The sequence below is a fragment of the Rhyacophila brunnea genome, unplaced genomic scaffold (assembly GCF_057557595.1).
Source record: "Rhyacophila brunnea isolate RB1 unplaced genomic scaffold, BYU_Rbru_1.0 scaffold_19, whole genome shotgun sequence".
Taxonomy (NCBI): domain Eukaryota; kingdom Metazoa; phylum Arthropoda; class Insecta; order Trichoptera; family Rhyacophilidae; genus Rhyacophila; species Rhyacophila brunnea.
In genome coordinates, this window is record NW_028232848.1 from 16,467,570 (window position 1) to 16,483,007 (window position 15,438).

Below are 15,438 nucleotides of genomic sequence, written 5' to 3' on the forward strand. Positions count from 1 at the left end.
AGGGTAGATTTTGTCAAAGTGAGTTTTTTTGCCTACGACGCTGAAAATGTTTGCTTGTCGTAATCTTCAGACGTTGATGATGCTAAAAGTTTACATAATCATTATTTGTTGTATTTGTCCGTCTAATATCGGTGTAAAAAAACACATTTTAATATTTTCTAAAGCTAAAAACACAGATAGATAATATAAGCTAAAAAAAGGCCTTTATCCAGTAGTAGAAATAATAATGAACATTTACGAAAACGCCATGTTGCAGATTCAAACAAAACTTCTGAGCGCATTAATAATGGTTTTATTTTACTCTAAATTTACTATTTTTAAATTTTGTTTAATTTATTACCCATAATAATATACTTACAGTCAATTAAAATAGTGTTTTAAATATACCCGGTAATAAATTAACAATTTTACGTTCAATTTTATTTAAACTTAGGTACCTATTTTGCATACCTCCTCCACAATTCCGTTAATAATTTTATGTACCTGACGTATAAAACTGTGCTTTTTTATTTCCAGGGATCGAAACGGCCGCCGAAGTAGTGATACGCAAGCCATCGGCATCCGAGACGCGGACGACTCGTCCCTGCCGCCAGAGAGCTACTCCTCGATAGACTCCATCAACAAAACCGACGACCCGATCAGGACAGACGAATACAAGCGAGCCCTGGCTGAGTTCTTCGCGAGGAGATCACTCGGCGCGTACACTCCTCCGAACTCCATAATAACGGAGAGAGGAAAAAACGCGACCGATTTTCCAAAAAAACCACGCTCGACCCCCAAAAGAAGATCATTGCCGGACGGCAGACGAACGAATTACCCTGAACTAATAACGCAAGGTCCTCCGCAGATCAACTTCCTATTTAGTAACAGAATATATCTTCCGAATAGCGCTGAAACGAATAGTGATGCAACAAAAAGAAGAAGAAAACCTCGCGATATCTCCAATTCCCCTGATCTTCTGCCTTGTCGTACAAACGGAAGAGATCGTCAGGTCGATTTTGACATTGCGGAAGATTGCGAACCTCAGTCGTCGCCTCCACCCGAATTTTACAAAGACAATTCCTTGCCTTACGAAGACAGAAACAGCTACATGGCTAACACGACCAATCGATCAAGACTCACGTGTGACAGATCACTTGAAGATCTATTAGAAAACAATGATGACGAAAAGGGAGATAATAAAATGGCCGCTAACGAAGCAGCGGAAATCTCGTCGGATTCGATAGCGCGGAAATTGGAAGAGGTGGGGTCAGGCATTACATTGCCATTGTGTATTTTTTCTCGTTTATTTATTTTTTTAATTAAATTTCGCACAATGTCGGCCGGCGGGGACGCTCTTTATTGTCGGGTATGATTATTTTTTTTATATTTAAGTAATTCGTTTTCCGATTGGTCGAATAAATAAATTGTGTCATTGATGGTTATTCCGCTGAACGGAGCGCTCTATTGTCAATCGGTTTCGATTGTGACACTGTTGTTATTTATTGTTCGATGTTTTTGATAAAATTCGCATCGGCTCGGACGCGGATCGATCATAGTAATGTAGTTATTTTATTTTTTTGATCGATGTTGTAAATGAGCTTTCAACACTCGTCCGTTTTTTACTAATTCCCGGCGACACGGTTAATGACCTGTCATCGCAGATATTTAACATTCATTATTTATTTTCTACATCATTATAATATTATCTCATGTGTCTCATCACAAACCTGTACCTTCACAGAAAAAAATATTTTATAATTTCGTGCGGATTATTTTTTCTATTAGTGTTAGATACAATATGATTATACAGTGGCGTGTGGTCGATAGATACTGTAAATGCGCAGCATCCCCAGAAATTATCGATTTAGTATAAATAATTATTCACGTCATTTTTTTCTTTTTATGCACAAAAACGATGAGTAACGTTTATTTCGGCAACACTTACAAAACGTCTACTATAACCAGTGCTCGAAATGGAAAAGTTTACGAACCGTAATAAAGATATTTACATAGTTATCAAATTGTATGTGTATTTTATAAAAATAAGTGTGTTAGATTTTCTATTATATGGCCCATCTAGCTCAGACGGTCAACATATTTTTTCCACGAGACGGAGCGATCATTTTACCAATTTCACGAGCCTGGACGGCGTTCCGGTGCGCTCCGGTCCATTTCGAGCCCTGACTATAACTTTATTTTTCACCATGCGGACAACAACGACATCTTTTGACGAATATAAGAGGTTGTAAAAGGCACCGAATTCAAAGTTATAGGTACTGTCCCATTCCTAATGCGTCCCATACCTAAGAATATAGGAGAACACCAACAACCCGCCAAAATTCAAATAGTTACGAACTTGGTAGGTGGTAAGTACTTACATTAATATTCTTATAAACATGCCTTTAAAAGCATCCTTACAATCGAAAGTCACCGCACGCCACTGATGGTTAGGTATAACGGAATATCCTTCTGAAGACTAGTGAAGTAATAGATACTATAAATAAAACACCTACTGGTACGTAGTTAATATTTTTATTATTTCTTAAAAGAATTCCGCTTCAGATACATCAAGATTATTTCATAAGTATAAAAAAAATAAGCGGCTTAAAAAATATACATTTTGTTTTTCACCCAGAGCAAGGACATACTGGGTTGTACGAATGGCTACCGATCTTTTCCCGTAAAAAATACGTTGATATAACATTATTACGACCTCCACTGTGTGAAGGTTCATATTATTATCCGCTTAGGAGCGTAAATTGTATTTTCCTTTTTTCATAAAGGCGTGGGGCATAATCCATTCCTAAAAATAAATAGCAGCTTATTACACGTCCTCGAATATAAAAAAAAACGATATTTTTCAGCCGACAACAGTGATACACAACTTTTGTTTGTCAGTAGTGCCAATTTATCATTTTTTTGATAATTATTTGAGTCACGTATGAATGTTAAAATAGGTACATATCGAGGCGTAGTGTATCCATTTTGATTAATATTACAGTTTTACGTCCATGTTTTTTCCATGTCCAAATATTGTATGGGAAAATTTATACATCATCAGTCAGTAAATGTATATTACAACGTTTTTCTTAGCTCGTATTCTTATTTATCCGGTGGTTCTTTGTCCGGTACAAATCTTGCAATCGATTTTTAACTAACTTCCCGACTGGCTAGACATTTGAAACTTTTAGAATATATCAGAACACGATGTCAATGCATTTTTTTAATACTTTTATCGATCTTTAAGTAGAATTGAATTCATTTTCAGTTAATTCTGTTTTGTATGAAAAGTTATTTGGACACCATTATTGGTTGCTAGTCTGGGCTCCTAGAAACTAAATTATTAATATATACGTGCGTTACTATGGAAATCAATATGACATGCCAAGTACATTTTTTTTTGATCGTTTAAGCTAGTCAAGTCAAGTTATATGGTTCAACAGAAAATTTAAAAACGTGTATATAAAAAGTTCTTTTTATCTTGTAATTATTTTTAAATCAATCTAAGAATTGTTGCTGTAGGACACTATAGGTCATTTTGTCACTGATGTAAACTTTCAATAGCTATTTACCAGCTTGAAGAGGAATTCGTCATATATATTGCAATGGGTAATAAATGTATTTATGCGGATTATTTCATGTGTTGTTCAGATGGTTAATAATTTTGTGACTGCAGATGTGCCGCGGAACCGTTGGCGGACGCTTCCGTGGAGTGCCTCTGGTCCGGCGCAGCGACCTGAAGACTGCCTCCGGCGCCGAAATAGAACCTCGGGAAGAAATCCTCCAATCAGGTGGTAAATGTTCCCAGGGCGCGAACTGGGGCAACGCGAACGTCACTCTCAAACCTGTCACGAGCAATGAAATTGATCTACTCACGTAAGTTTTCAACAATTGATCACCTCGTTTCTAACTGCCTACATACATATTTGTTGTAAGGGAAAAATTACTGTTTGAATCAAAGGGTTGGAGCGGACCCTTTTTTGAGTTGCTTCGCTCCGTGACCCAATACTTGCTCCAGCTCCCCTCCAGGGTCTGCTCCGCTCCGGATAAAAAGTTTGAATAGGTATTATATGTATACAATTAAAAAAAAAAAAAAAGTAAGTAGTTTTAAAATATCGTCATTTTGATTATTTCCAACAGCAAATTGTCTTTCATTATACCTCTTCTGTCAAAAACGTGATGTTATTTATGTTATTATATTTGTGTCGCCATATTTAAAATAATTCCAGTGTTGCAAAGTGTCCAATATAATATTTTCATTGGATTTTAGGACGAAAATTTAATAATAATAAAAAAAAACGTCTGGAGCAGTGGAGCACCACGTATTTTCGGTGCTCCGGGTAAAACCCCATTGCTCCACGGCTCTGTGCTCCTTTTCCGAGCTCCGCTCCAATGCTCTGGTTTCAATTCCTATAAATTTACAACAAACTCATACATATTCGTAGTTTTGTTGTCTTCTCAGTTGACATTGAAATATTTTATCAATCGGAGTAACCATGTGTAGATCTACCTAACAATATTACGTCATATTTTATTATTAAGATTCATTTGTCATTATAGATGAACTAAAAACTAATAAATCCCACATATAAGTTAAAACGATGTTGACGAATTTATTATCACTAAACTAGGAGTTCCCAACCTGTTGGATACCGGTTCTTTGAATGAAAGAATTTGTCGAAAAAAAATCGGAAAAAATCCTAAAAAATCTTATTCTCGACGTTTTTGTGTGGAAAACTGATGGCAGGATAAGATTGCGGGGGTGCGAGCATTAATCAAATATTTCCTATGAGTGCGAGGCATATAAAGGGTTGGGAATTCATGTCTCACAGTGTTATATTATATCGACATAAATAGTAAAGAAAGTGCGGTGATGTCTTTTTTCGACTCTCAAGATTTGAGAATTCTCGAGATTTTTTATTTAAAGCCTCCATAGAACATTTTTTCCCATGGAAATGAAAGTCAAGAGCTTTATCTAACTTTCTGTTCAAAATCTAAGGTAACTTTTCTTAGGCTGCGCGCACACGGCAAAGCGAAGTTTCGGATTCATCCGCCAAACGTCGTTTGCGTTTTGTTTCCGGGCCGATTGCGTTTCAAATGCGTCGATATTTCGACGATGCTGTCCAAGAGAAAACACAGTTTTCAAGGGGATTCATAAACGCCTTTTTTTTTTAAACTGCACCCTGCTGCGAGAGTATTTATCTTTCATTACAGTGGCGTACAAGGGTAAAAAAAATATAAAAATATCAGTACCTACCTACATAAATATTGTATTGTTGACAAAATTTGACTTACTATTTTAATATCTTAAGTTTTGTACTATGATGGATTTTACACTCATTAATGACAACTGCACACTGACATAGAATATAATAACCAACATATATGACGGGTGGTGGTGGGCACTTTAACGTATGTACCTACCAGTGGTGGAGGTAGGCTGTTAAGATCCGCCATAAATATTGCACACAAAACTTTGTCAGTCATACATACTTGTTTTCGTTGAAATAAGACTACATTTTACAGATGGTGTTGGTTAGTTTTTAAAATTCAATTAAACCCTGCGAAAACCAAGCCATAATATATAATAGTAAAAAAATACGAAATCTAACATAAATTTGGATATTTTATAGATAGGATAATACAATTTATCTATTATAGTTTGGTTTAGGCATAGATTGATGAATTAAAAAAAATAGCTAACAATATGTGTAATACGTATTCTTAATCTAAAGTTAAAAAAATAAGTAAGAATAAAAAAATGTGTACAATTTTGTCATATCGCCTAAAATATACCAATACTATTATGGTTTGGTAAGACAGGGCTTAATTGATTGTTAAAATCCAACCAATACCATCTGTAAATTGTAGTCGTATTTCAATAAAAACATATACATTTGACTGAAAAAGGTTAATGTGCACTATTTATGGCGGACCTTAACAGCTTACCTGCACTCTTCGCCACTGGTACCTACATTTATTTTCCCACTATTGCTTCTTTTGGAACTGGACTATTTTATATCGAAAGCGTTTTGAAAATTACCTATTATTGAGCCTTGTATGTATCATCATAAACTTTGTCTGATTAATACTATCAACCGAGAGTACTTGATGGAGTTTGAATTTAAATTCTAATTAATTTAAGTTTTGTACTATTCCACTTGAGTATTTTTTTGCGATCAGGCTTTTGCCATTCAGCATTTTGCGCACTCGCCAATGGCAAATACACATTGACATCAAATTCTAGCTACAATAAAAAAAGATTATAACTTAATACACGAAGAAAGGGTAAAAACCTTATTACCTAGATACCTACTAGATAACAATAGGTAATTTTCAAAACGCTTTCGATATAAAACAGTCCAGCTCCAAAAGAAGCAATAGTGGGAAAATAAATGTAAGTATAATGCGATTTTATATTGATTTATTTACCCTTGTACGCCACTGTAATGAAAGATAAATACTCTCGCAGCAGGGTGCAGTTTCAAAAAAAGGCGTTTATGAATCCCCTTGAAAACTGTGTTTTCTCTTGGACAGCATCGTCGAAATATCGACGCATTTGAAACGTAATCGGCCCGGAAACAAAACGCAAACGACGTTTGGCGGATGAATCCGAAACTTCGCTTTGCCGTCTGCGCGCAGTCGCTTTGCCGTGTGCGCGCAGCCTTAGCTATATATCCAAATTCAATCACGGAATCCGGGCTCACGGTTTAAATATCTAATATTCCTGGTGAAAATCTTGATTTCTCAAGAAAATCAGAATTTCGAAATTTCAAAAAAAAAAATCTCGTAAAACATTTCTTGATAATTTCTTGATCACGAGCCTAGTCCATTTTTTGTGTGTGTAAATATTGCCACAATATTTTTTTTAATCCATTTTGTCCCTGTTTGTGTTAAATTATATTATATCTTCTACAGCACAATCCGGCATCCAAACATTCTTCTGATGATGGGACTATGCTACGATTCCGACCAAAAAGTTCACTCAATCTGTGAAGAGACCAACCTGTCACTGTATGACTTGATACACATTCAGGTAACTAACTGATAAAGCTTTTGTTTGCATTATTCTAACAATATTATGTCAACTTTAGCACGTCACTGCATGATAACTTCAAGGTGCAGTAACCAATTAATGCGGATCTATTCCATACACAAGGCTGCTATCGAGGACAGTTTTTCATATTTATGTATTGAGATGGTTAATTGTTACAATAGGTTAACCGTCTGAACTGTCAAAAAGTGCTGTTTTAACAGCACCTCTCTTGGGTGTGTTAAGTTTTAGAGCGAGATAGACAGTTTGTAACTTATTGTAACAAGTATAATACTTCAATACATAAATAAGATAAACTACCCTCGATAGCCGCCGATAGCAGCCTTGTGTATATAATAGATGCGCTGGAGCCGTATATGACTCTCAGAAATAAAATAATAGAAACAGTCCATATACTAGAGTCACATTCACACGACAACTACTTGTAGGTGCGACAGGTATCAACGACTCTTTGTTGAGTATCCCACCAGTGGTTATAGTGAGAGCCACCGCCCATGACGGTCGGTAAGTGTAACGCGATGCAATAGCCCATAAACGGCCGGTCGGTCAGCTCATCAGACGTTCTTGACATCCCCTCTACCTCCGGATAGCCTCAATCTCAATCTACACAGAATGCATATGGTTATGCTCACCTATCGGCTGTCGCCTCGAGTTTCACCGACCGACCGTCGTCATGTGCGGTAGCTCTAATAGTGGCTTGGTGTTCGATGCTAAAATCAAAGCGCGGTATATTGGGGTAAAGGAAATGTAAACATGAAAATCCGCTGTTGAAACAACGAGGCGTTTTAAGGTAATACACATGGTACGAACAGTCTTAAATGGACTTTCTGGACTCCGTGTGACTTACGTGTGGTCACAACTGGTGACTGTGCTTAGTGGTCGCGCGCAGGATGAATCATAAATCATAATAATATACTTAATCCAAAATTATCTACAAACAAACCTCGTGTCTTATATAATATTATATATTTTTTTGATTTTGTTTGTTTGTTTGATGCAGTTTTTAATGGAAGTTTATATACAAGCATATATATAAGGTACCTTATATCAGTGGCGAAGGGTGGATGTGGGCTGTTAAGATTCGACATAAATAGTGCACACTAAACTTTGTCAATCATTCTTATTCGTGTTCATTGAACTAAGAATATAATTTGCAGATAGTGTTTGTTAGTTTTAAAAATTCAATTCAACCGCCCACGATGGCCGCGCGGATTAAGCGACGGCCTATGACGTCGTGGGTCCCAGGTTCGAATCCTGGCTCTGGCAAGTACACATATTGTTTTTCAATTTGTGTGTGAGTCAGACTATGGACCTAATAGGTTGAGCAAGTGGCTAACATCCATTTCTCGTAACAACAAAATCTGTTGATACAAAACCTCTACTCTGTGGAGGCCCATTTATGATCTTATTATGATCGGACATGGTAAAAAAAATCCATATACATGGGCGATCGTACAAAATTAATACACACTTTTTCATTCATACTTATTTGTTTTCATTGAATTAAGAATAACACATATTATATGAACACAGTTCTATTACATCTTGATTGATTAACATCCTGGAGATAACTAATTACTCACATACAACTTTATAAAATCCGGCTAATATTTTTTGTTTGTTTTTGTTTTTGTTGATTTATTTACACACCTACTAATATTTTTTTTCTATTTTACACTGGTCACTTGAAAACTTAAAAATTATTCATTTTCCATGACCTCACACGTGTACTGATTAAATTCATTTTAAAACTACATTTCTTATGCCCCCTTCACAGTGGCCCAAGCAAGGCGAATATTGGCGCCCTTTGATGCATATTAAACCACCGACAATTTGTCGATAGGAATAAACATTATTTTGCTGGTCAAATATCGTCGCCCCAGAAGCAAAAGGGCACATGTGCAATTTTGACGGTTTTGAGTTATGAATGCAGTTTTCTTCGTAATTTTTTTCTCTACATTATGGGCAAAACGGCATTTCTAAAGCAAAACCCATGAATTCACAATTGAGCAAAGAAAATAAAGGTTACTTGTGTATTTGTAAACTGATCTTCATTTAATGTACAGGAAAAAGGTAACATGTACACGGTTTTAGGAACTATGTGCAATGTTTACAAAAATAGTATAGGAAAAAGGTAACAAGTGTAATTATTTAAAAGTGAGTAAGGGCCTTTGTGCAAAGAAAATAATTTCTTTGTAGAAAAAGGGCACTTGTGAAATTTGTGAAAAATTTAAAAACATGTTGGCAGCGGACAAAGAGGCCCAAATAAATATTTTGGAAGATCACAATACGCGTAAAGTGGACGCTAGCAAATCAGAAGATGAAGATAAAGCTATTCATACATGTCTATAGGACTATGTGACTTAAAACCTCTTAAAAATCAAATAATTGACGAATTATAAAAAAAATTAAATTCATTTCAATCATGAGTAATTAGGTCACATGTGTTCCAAATTTCATTTCAAAATATTAAGTAATAACCTCTCCACGATTTTTTTTCACTCCAAAAACACTTAAAATGCGTTTTTCTCAAAACTCAATTTATGCACAAGTGCCCTTTTGCTTTTGGGGCGACGATATTTAATACAACTTTCAAACAGTTTGCTATCTAGATCTGGATTAGGCTTTACGTAAACTGCACACATGCGAAATTTTGACTCTTGTCTTTGTCTATCTAGATTTTAGGCAATTGTAGCTGGTCAAAAAATAACTCTTGTTTTTTCAATGTAGGTACTTATATTAAATTTTTCAAATTTCTTATTATACCGTCTACCAGTAGCAAGTATACTACAAAATCTAGAAAGAGTAGACGCGTTTGTATTATCTGGGATCAACCATTAGTGGAAAAGGCGGATGTGAAGCAGAGATAAAAAGGCTCACACAGAATGCGAAAAATGCAATGATACGTCTTACCATTTTGTGGAAGGATCGAGGAATTTCAATCGCCGCGAAAATGATGCCCGTACAAGCATTAGTGTTCTCCATATTTTTGTTGAGTCATGCATCTTGAAGGCAAGGGAGCGGAAGGCAATTGATGCCTTTGAAATGTGGTGTTGGCGCAGAATGCTTCGTATTTCTTAGACAGAGCACAGGACCAACCAGTCAATCATCTATATACAGCAGATAAAGGAACGGTTCTCGACAATATGTCTGAGACGGATTCTACAGTTTTTTTGACATATTGTTCGGACCGAACCTCTTGGGAAGGCGAAGCAGAGGAAGAGCATCGGCGCGCTAGAGCGTGTGTGAAGGCTCTGACTGGGGACAGCATTCACTTTGCCTTGAAAGAAGCAGAGGATCTAGAGAGGTGGAAAGTCACGGTCGCTCAAAAGGTAATTCAAGGTGGTCACGATCCTCAGCCATGAGGGAACAACCAAGGAATAATATTAAATTTGATCCAATATGGAACCGTTTAAGGCCATTGGACCAGTTTTTTTCCTGTCTTCTTGGAAACGTGGAAATGGCAAGTACGTTTAAAACGAATTGATACACAATAAAACAAATAACTAACTAATAAGCTGTTCCTCATTTTAAGCAATCTGTTAAATCAACATCCACTCTATGAGATGGCAATTTAGGCTCATGGTAATTTACCTTACCAATAGATTGGAAACTAACTTATTTATTTTATTACCTGCGTAACGTAATTTCATAATTATTTTATTTTACTTACCTGCGATTTAAGTAAAAAGTCTATCTTAAAATTATTTTGAAACCTTTTGAAATATTCTCTGTTTAATTAGCCAGAAATTATTAGGTACCTAACTAAATAAAATACAATACTTATGTGCCCAACTAGATACTGTATACCTAATCGAATTTCTACTGGGGTTTCAAATGGTTCTCTACGGCTGGATTACATAATTCTTGCCCTGTTCATTGAACATTAAAAAATGTTTGTTATTACGGCAGTTTTATTAATTTTTAATCCAATTACGTCATATTAATTCGACATCACTGCCATTAATAACTACCTACCTACAGTTCTTGCCCATCGTAATTGAGTAGATTACTTACAGAAACCGTCGCTGGTTTTGCATAATAATCGTTAATCGTGGAATTCTCCAATTAACCTGCATTCTTCAATACCTTGTTAGTTAGTTACACGAATTAAAAGCAGGTTATACGAAATGTAATACTTATTTATTAGTATGTCCGTAATGATACGGTGGCTAGTGAAAACCTGCATAATGCATTCAATGAATAATAAATACTGTTAAAAATGTATGTAATAAAATATCAATATTTTTATTTGCCAACGTAAATTATATCATCAGCTGCGGTCTAGTCTATCCACTGCTGGATTCCATTTTTTATGTCAAAACGTATTTCTGCCGAATTTAATCAATCCATCGATCTAACTAGTTTCTATTTCACTACTACCTGTGGTTGTTTAATGCCCCTACCAAAGTTCGACGGCATTTGACCACTAGTTATGTGAAAGAAAGCGGTTGATTATATTCCTATATACCTACGAAGTCTAAACATATATAAAAGTGAATAGAGTTAGAAAGGCTAATGATCTCATTTTGTTATATCTACATTTCACAGTCGTAAACTATACATATTTAGATGAACAATCACAAAAAAAATGTAGGTAGGTACCTGTCATATGTACAAAATAAAAAAAAATGGGAAAACTTTTTCGATATGCTAATGTTAATGTTATTTTTGTTTGATCATTGATTCACCATCAAATGTTGTACCTTATATAAGAAGTTCAGGTGGAAGGCCTCTAATTATATAATATACTTAGCCCAATCTTAATTATGAAATTAATTGGATAGGACAGGACAAGTTTACTATAAATAGTTATAAAAATGAAACTGTTGAAAAATAAGGTCATAATAACTCATAATTATTATGCAATAATTCATGGCACTTTGTCATATTGTATTTATTACATTTTATCGCCCTCAAAGCCTTTCAATATTTGACAATATTATGATTTATTCATTTCATGCCAACACTTTGTGCATTTTTTTACTATTATAATATTTTATATATAGTTTTTAGCATGGATACATGCTTTTGTCTTGACCTCCCGGGGGGATTCGTTACAGAAAATCGCACAGGCACAATGAAAAATAAAGTCACAAAAGTAGCGCGGCCTCGAGAGACTCCAGTCGCCCGCGAACGGCGCTTCGGGAATGACGTGTAAACCCGCGCCCCGCAATTTATTTTATTTTCTTACTAATTTGGACAACCAGCATTCAGAGAATCAGTAGGCAAAGCATGTTCCATGTTTAATAATTTTTGCCATCAGCGTTTAAGTATTTTTTTAATTGGCTATACAATCCAATGTGGATCTTGGTCCATGGTCTGGGTCTTGACACATTAAAAAAACAACATGTGATTTTGCTAGACCGAGGATACGAACTTGACCTACTACTTTAAAACCGACATGTCTCAGCCGACCGACTCAGCCGTGGGCGCTAATAATAACATAGGTATAATTTCATTTTGGGTTGATTCATTAGAGAATTTCCCAGGCCATCAATGTGCATCTGGGTATGCTTATTCAATTTTGGATACTCGCAACACCAGCGACATGTAAATTTATAATACTCTCCGATTTTCTTGTTTCAGGGTCCAATCCTCCCCCTACCAGTGTCAGTGGGCTACCTCAACGACATCTCCAAAGCCGTGTCGTACCTGCAGACTCACCACTTTGTACACACGTCTATCTCCAGTCACTGCATCCTCATCACCTCAAAGGACATCGCCAAACTGAGCGGCTTTGACTTCTCTTCCAAGACATCACCACCGGGCGCATGTGCGTCTTCGACCACTTCATCTGCTCGCACCGCCAGCTCTAATCCACCCAGGAATAGAGATCCCTCCACGGAGCCTGATTACGTTAACATCAATGGTAACAGAATCTTTTGTCAAAGATGTCAGTGTGAAAAATTCATTTGACTAACTTAACCTTATCACTCACTGCCAGCCAATTTTTACTAGGTGGACACTTGTAGGCCAGCTATTTTCGGAATAAAATAAATCCTTTAAAAAAAATGAAATAGGAACGGAATGATAAATATTTGTGAAAACTTACCAACACAATGTGTTTATCGAGTTTATCGTGAATATTTTCACACTAAAATGATAAATATTGTTTAGAAAATATACACATAATGTTTATTCAGAAGTTATGACGTTTACAAGAACCCGTGAGTTAATTCGTCCGTGGCAAGGATCAGGTTATGATTAAAATGCGTTGTAGATACCCAATTCCATATATTTCCCTTTGATCCTTTTGACTACAGAGTCTACATAGGACAATAAAAAATTCTTTGCTCCTTACAGATCTTTCTAGTGACGATGTGCTGTCAGAACAGGAGCCACTCCTGTCTGCTAGGTCGATCCCAAATAACGTCAACCGAGAGTGCTTTCCTCAAGACAATTCATATAGAGAGACTAACGCCAACTATAGGTAAAAATGGTATACTGATATTTTTGTGAGTAGGTCCTAATGTTATTATGATTGTTAAAAATTAACAATATTTTTTTAATCTAATATTAATAAGTTTTTAAATCACACCATCTCAGATATAAGATTCAAAGCTTTTTAGCAAATTGTATTTTCTGACACTAGATGGCACATACTATTTTAAATAAAAAAAAATATGTTTCTCTAATAATGTTTCAATGTTTTTTACACAGGTTTCAAGCTCCAGAATTATTTGATGACATAAATGGACTTGTGTATCCTTCCAGACGAAGTGACGTATATTCAATCTGTATCATTCTCTGGGAATGTTGTAATAGTAAGTAGCAATTATTTTTTAATTGATATCTTTCCCATAACCATGATAATAATGGTTTCTTAAAACTGATGAATCCGAAAAATGATCATGAGTTAGCCATTCATTTTAAAACTTAATTCATATAAAATACATAAATTAAAATTACTATTTTCCAAGAATTTTTCTAATATTTCTGAGCCGTTCCATGTTACGTATTTTCAAAGAAGTATTACTTTAAATTTGAGAGACTATCCACTAGCCATGAAAAAATAATCCGTAATCCACCTACAACATATCGACGGCCCCAGGAAAAACCATGATAAGTCTAAAATCATAAATGTTCAGGAGAGCGAAAAAACTAAAATATTTACGCTATTAAATTCATCATATAAAATGAGTAAGTTTTTTCTTATCTTATTTAAGGAAATCAGATAGACCATTTTATGGTCTATATTCCTATCAAAATTTAATGGTGATTAATTAATTAACAGCTGAGATAATGTCCAAAAATCGTTTTTATTTGGAATAATATTACGCACTTTATATTTCGACTCGATTCAACATGCTTTTGCGCGGACGAAATAGATTACTGACTCCGCATAACACATTCATATTCTGAGATAGAAACCTTATTTTACGTCGCATTTTTCTTACTCTATACGATTTTATGAATTACAACTATAGTTATAACGCTCTTTTACGGAAAAATTGACATTGCGCAATATTTAACTCGAAATAGTACAGCGTGTCTATAAAATCTTAACAAGGGATATAGGGACATATTGATATATATATATTTTTATACGGAGTTTTTATAATTTAAATGTATTTAAGTATGACTTTTTATGTTTTTTTGCAAATTATTATTGATATTTTTATAAATAATCAGAATATGTCCATTACGAAATAATAAACATTCAGGAAAAATGTTTATAATGGAATAATAAAGAAGTTATGAGGAAATTAGTACATAACACTACTTACTACACCATCAATAAAATTTCTATTTTTTATACCTACTTCGTAACAAATTTTTCATTAAAAATATAGAATAGATAGAAAAAAAACAATATAATGTTAATGGTCATGTATATCAGTAGAACAATTTTAATTTAATTAATATTCAGTACAATTATCGAAACCAGAGAGATAATATATTTCATTAAATAAATCATTGTAAGTTCGTTAAAAGTTTACATAAAGGATATACTGAGTGAATTAAATTAGTAATTATCACTTTAGAACACACATAATTATTATTGTTCAATATAAAAATACAAAAATATTAAATAACTAGTGGAATATAATATTATACATAACAATTTGGCACAAATGTACCTACCAAAGCATCGAAATGTTGGAAAAATATATTTAAGTAGGTTTATTAGTTTCAAAAATTTTAATACTAATAAACCTAAGGAAAGTGTTATTTATAACTTAATAATTATTATTTAAAGACAGCTGAATTCACTTTCGTTATCAAATGAGATAGCATTATTAAAATGTTCATCAGCAGAAGTTAAATTCATATAAAATTTATACTAGGCTTGTATAATGCCGGGTCCACACCGGCAACAAGTCGCGCGACAACTCGTTAAATTTTACGATAAGCATGATAATTATCGTAAAATTTCTTAAGCAATTATGATAATTATC

The 15,438-nt window shown here is 34.7% G+C and overlaps 1 protein-coding gene across 1 annotated transcript in view; it reads left to right on the plus strand.

Moving 5' to 3' along the window:
- Positions 1-15,438, plus strand: part of LOC147072778 (uncharacterized) — a 69,253-nt gene that overhangs the window by 39,713 nt on the left and 14,102 nt on the right. Inside the window, exons 2-7 of the mRNA XM_085945818.1 lie at positions 517-1,243; positions 3,659-3,858; positions 6,901-7,018; positions 12,626-12,908; positions 13,343-13,469; positions 13,700-13,803. Coding sequence (XP_085801944.1) covers positions 517-1,243; positions 3,659-3,858; positions 6,901-7,018; positions 12,626-12,908; positions 13,343-13,469; positions 13,700-13,803 — 1,559 coding nt within the window. The remainder of the gene's footprint in view (positions 1-516; positions 1,244-3,658; positions 3,859-6,900; positions 7,019-12,625; positions 12,909-13,342; positions 13,470-13,699; positions 13,804-15,438) is intronic.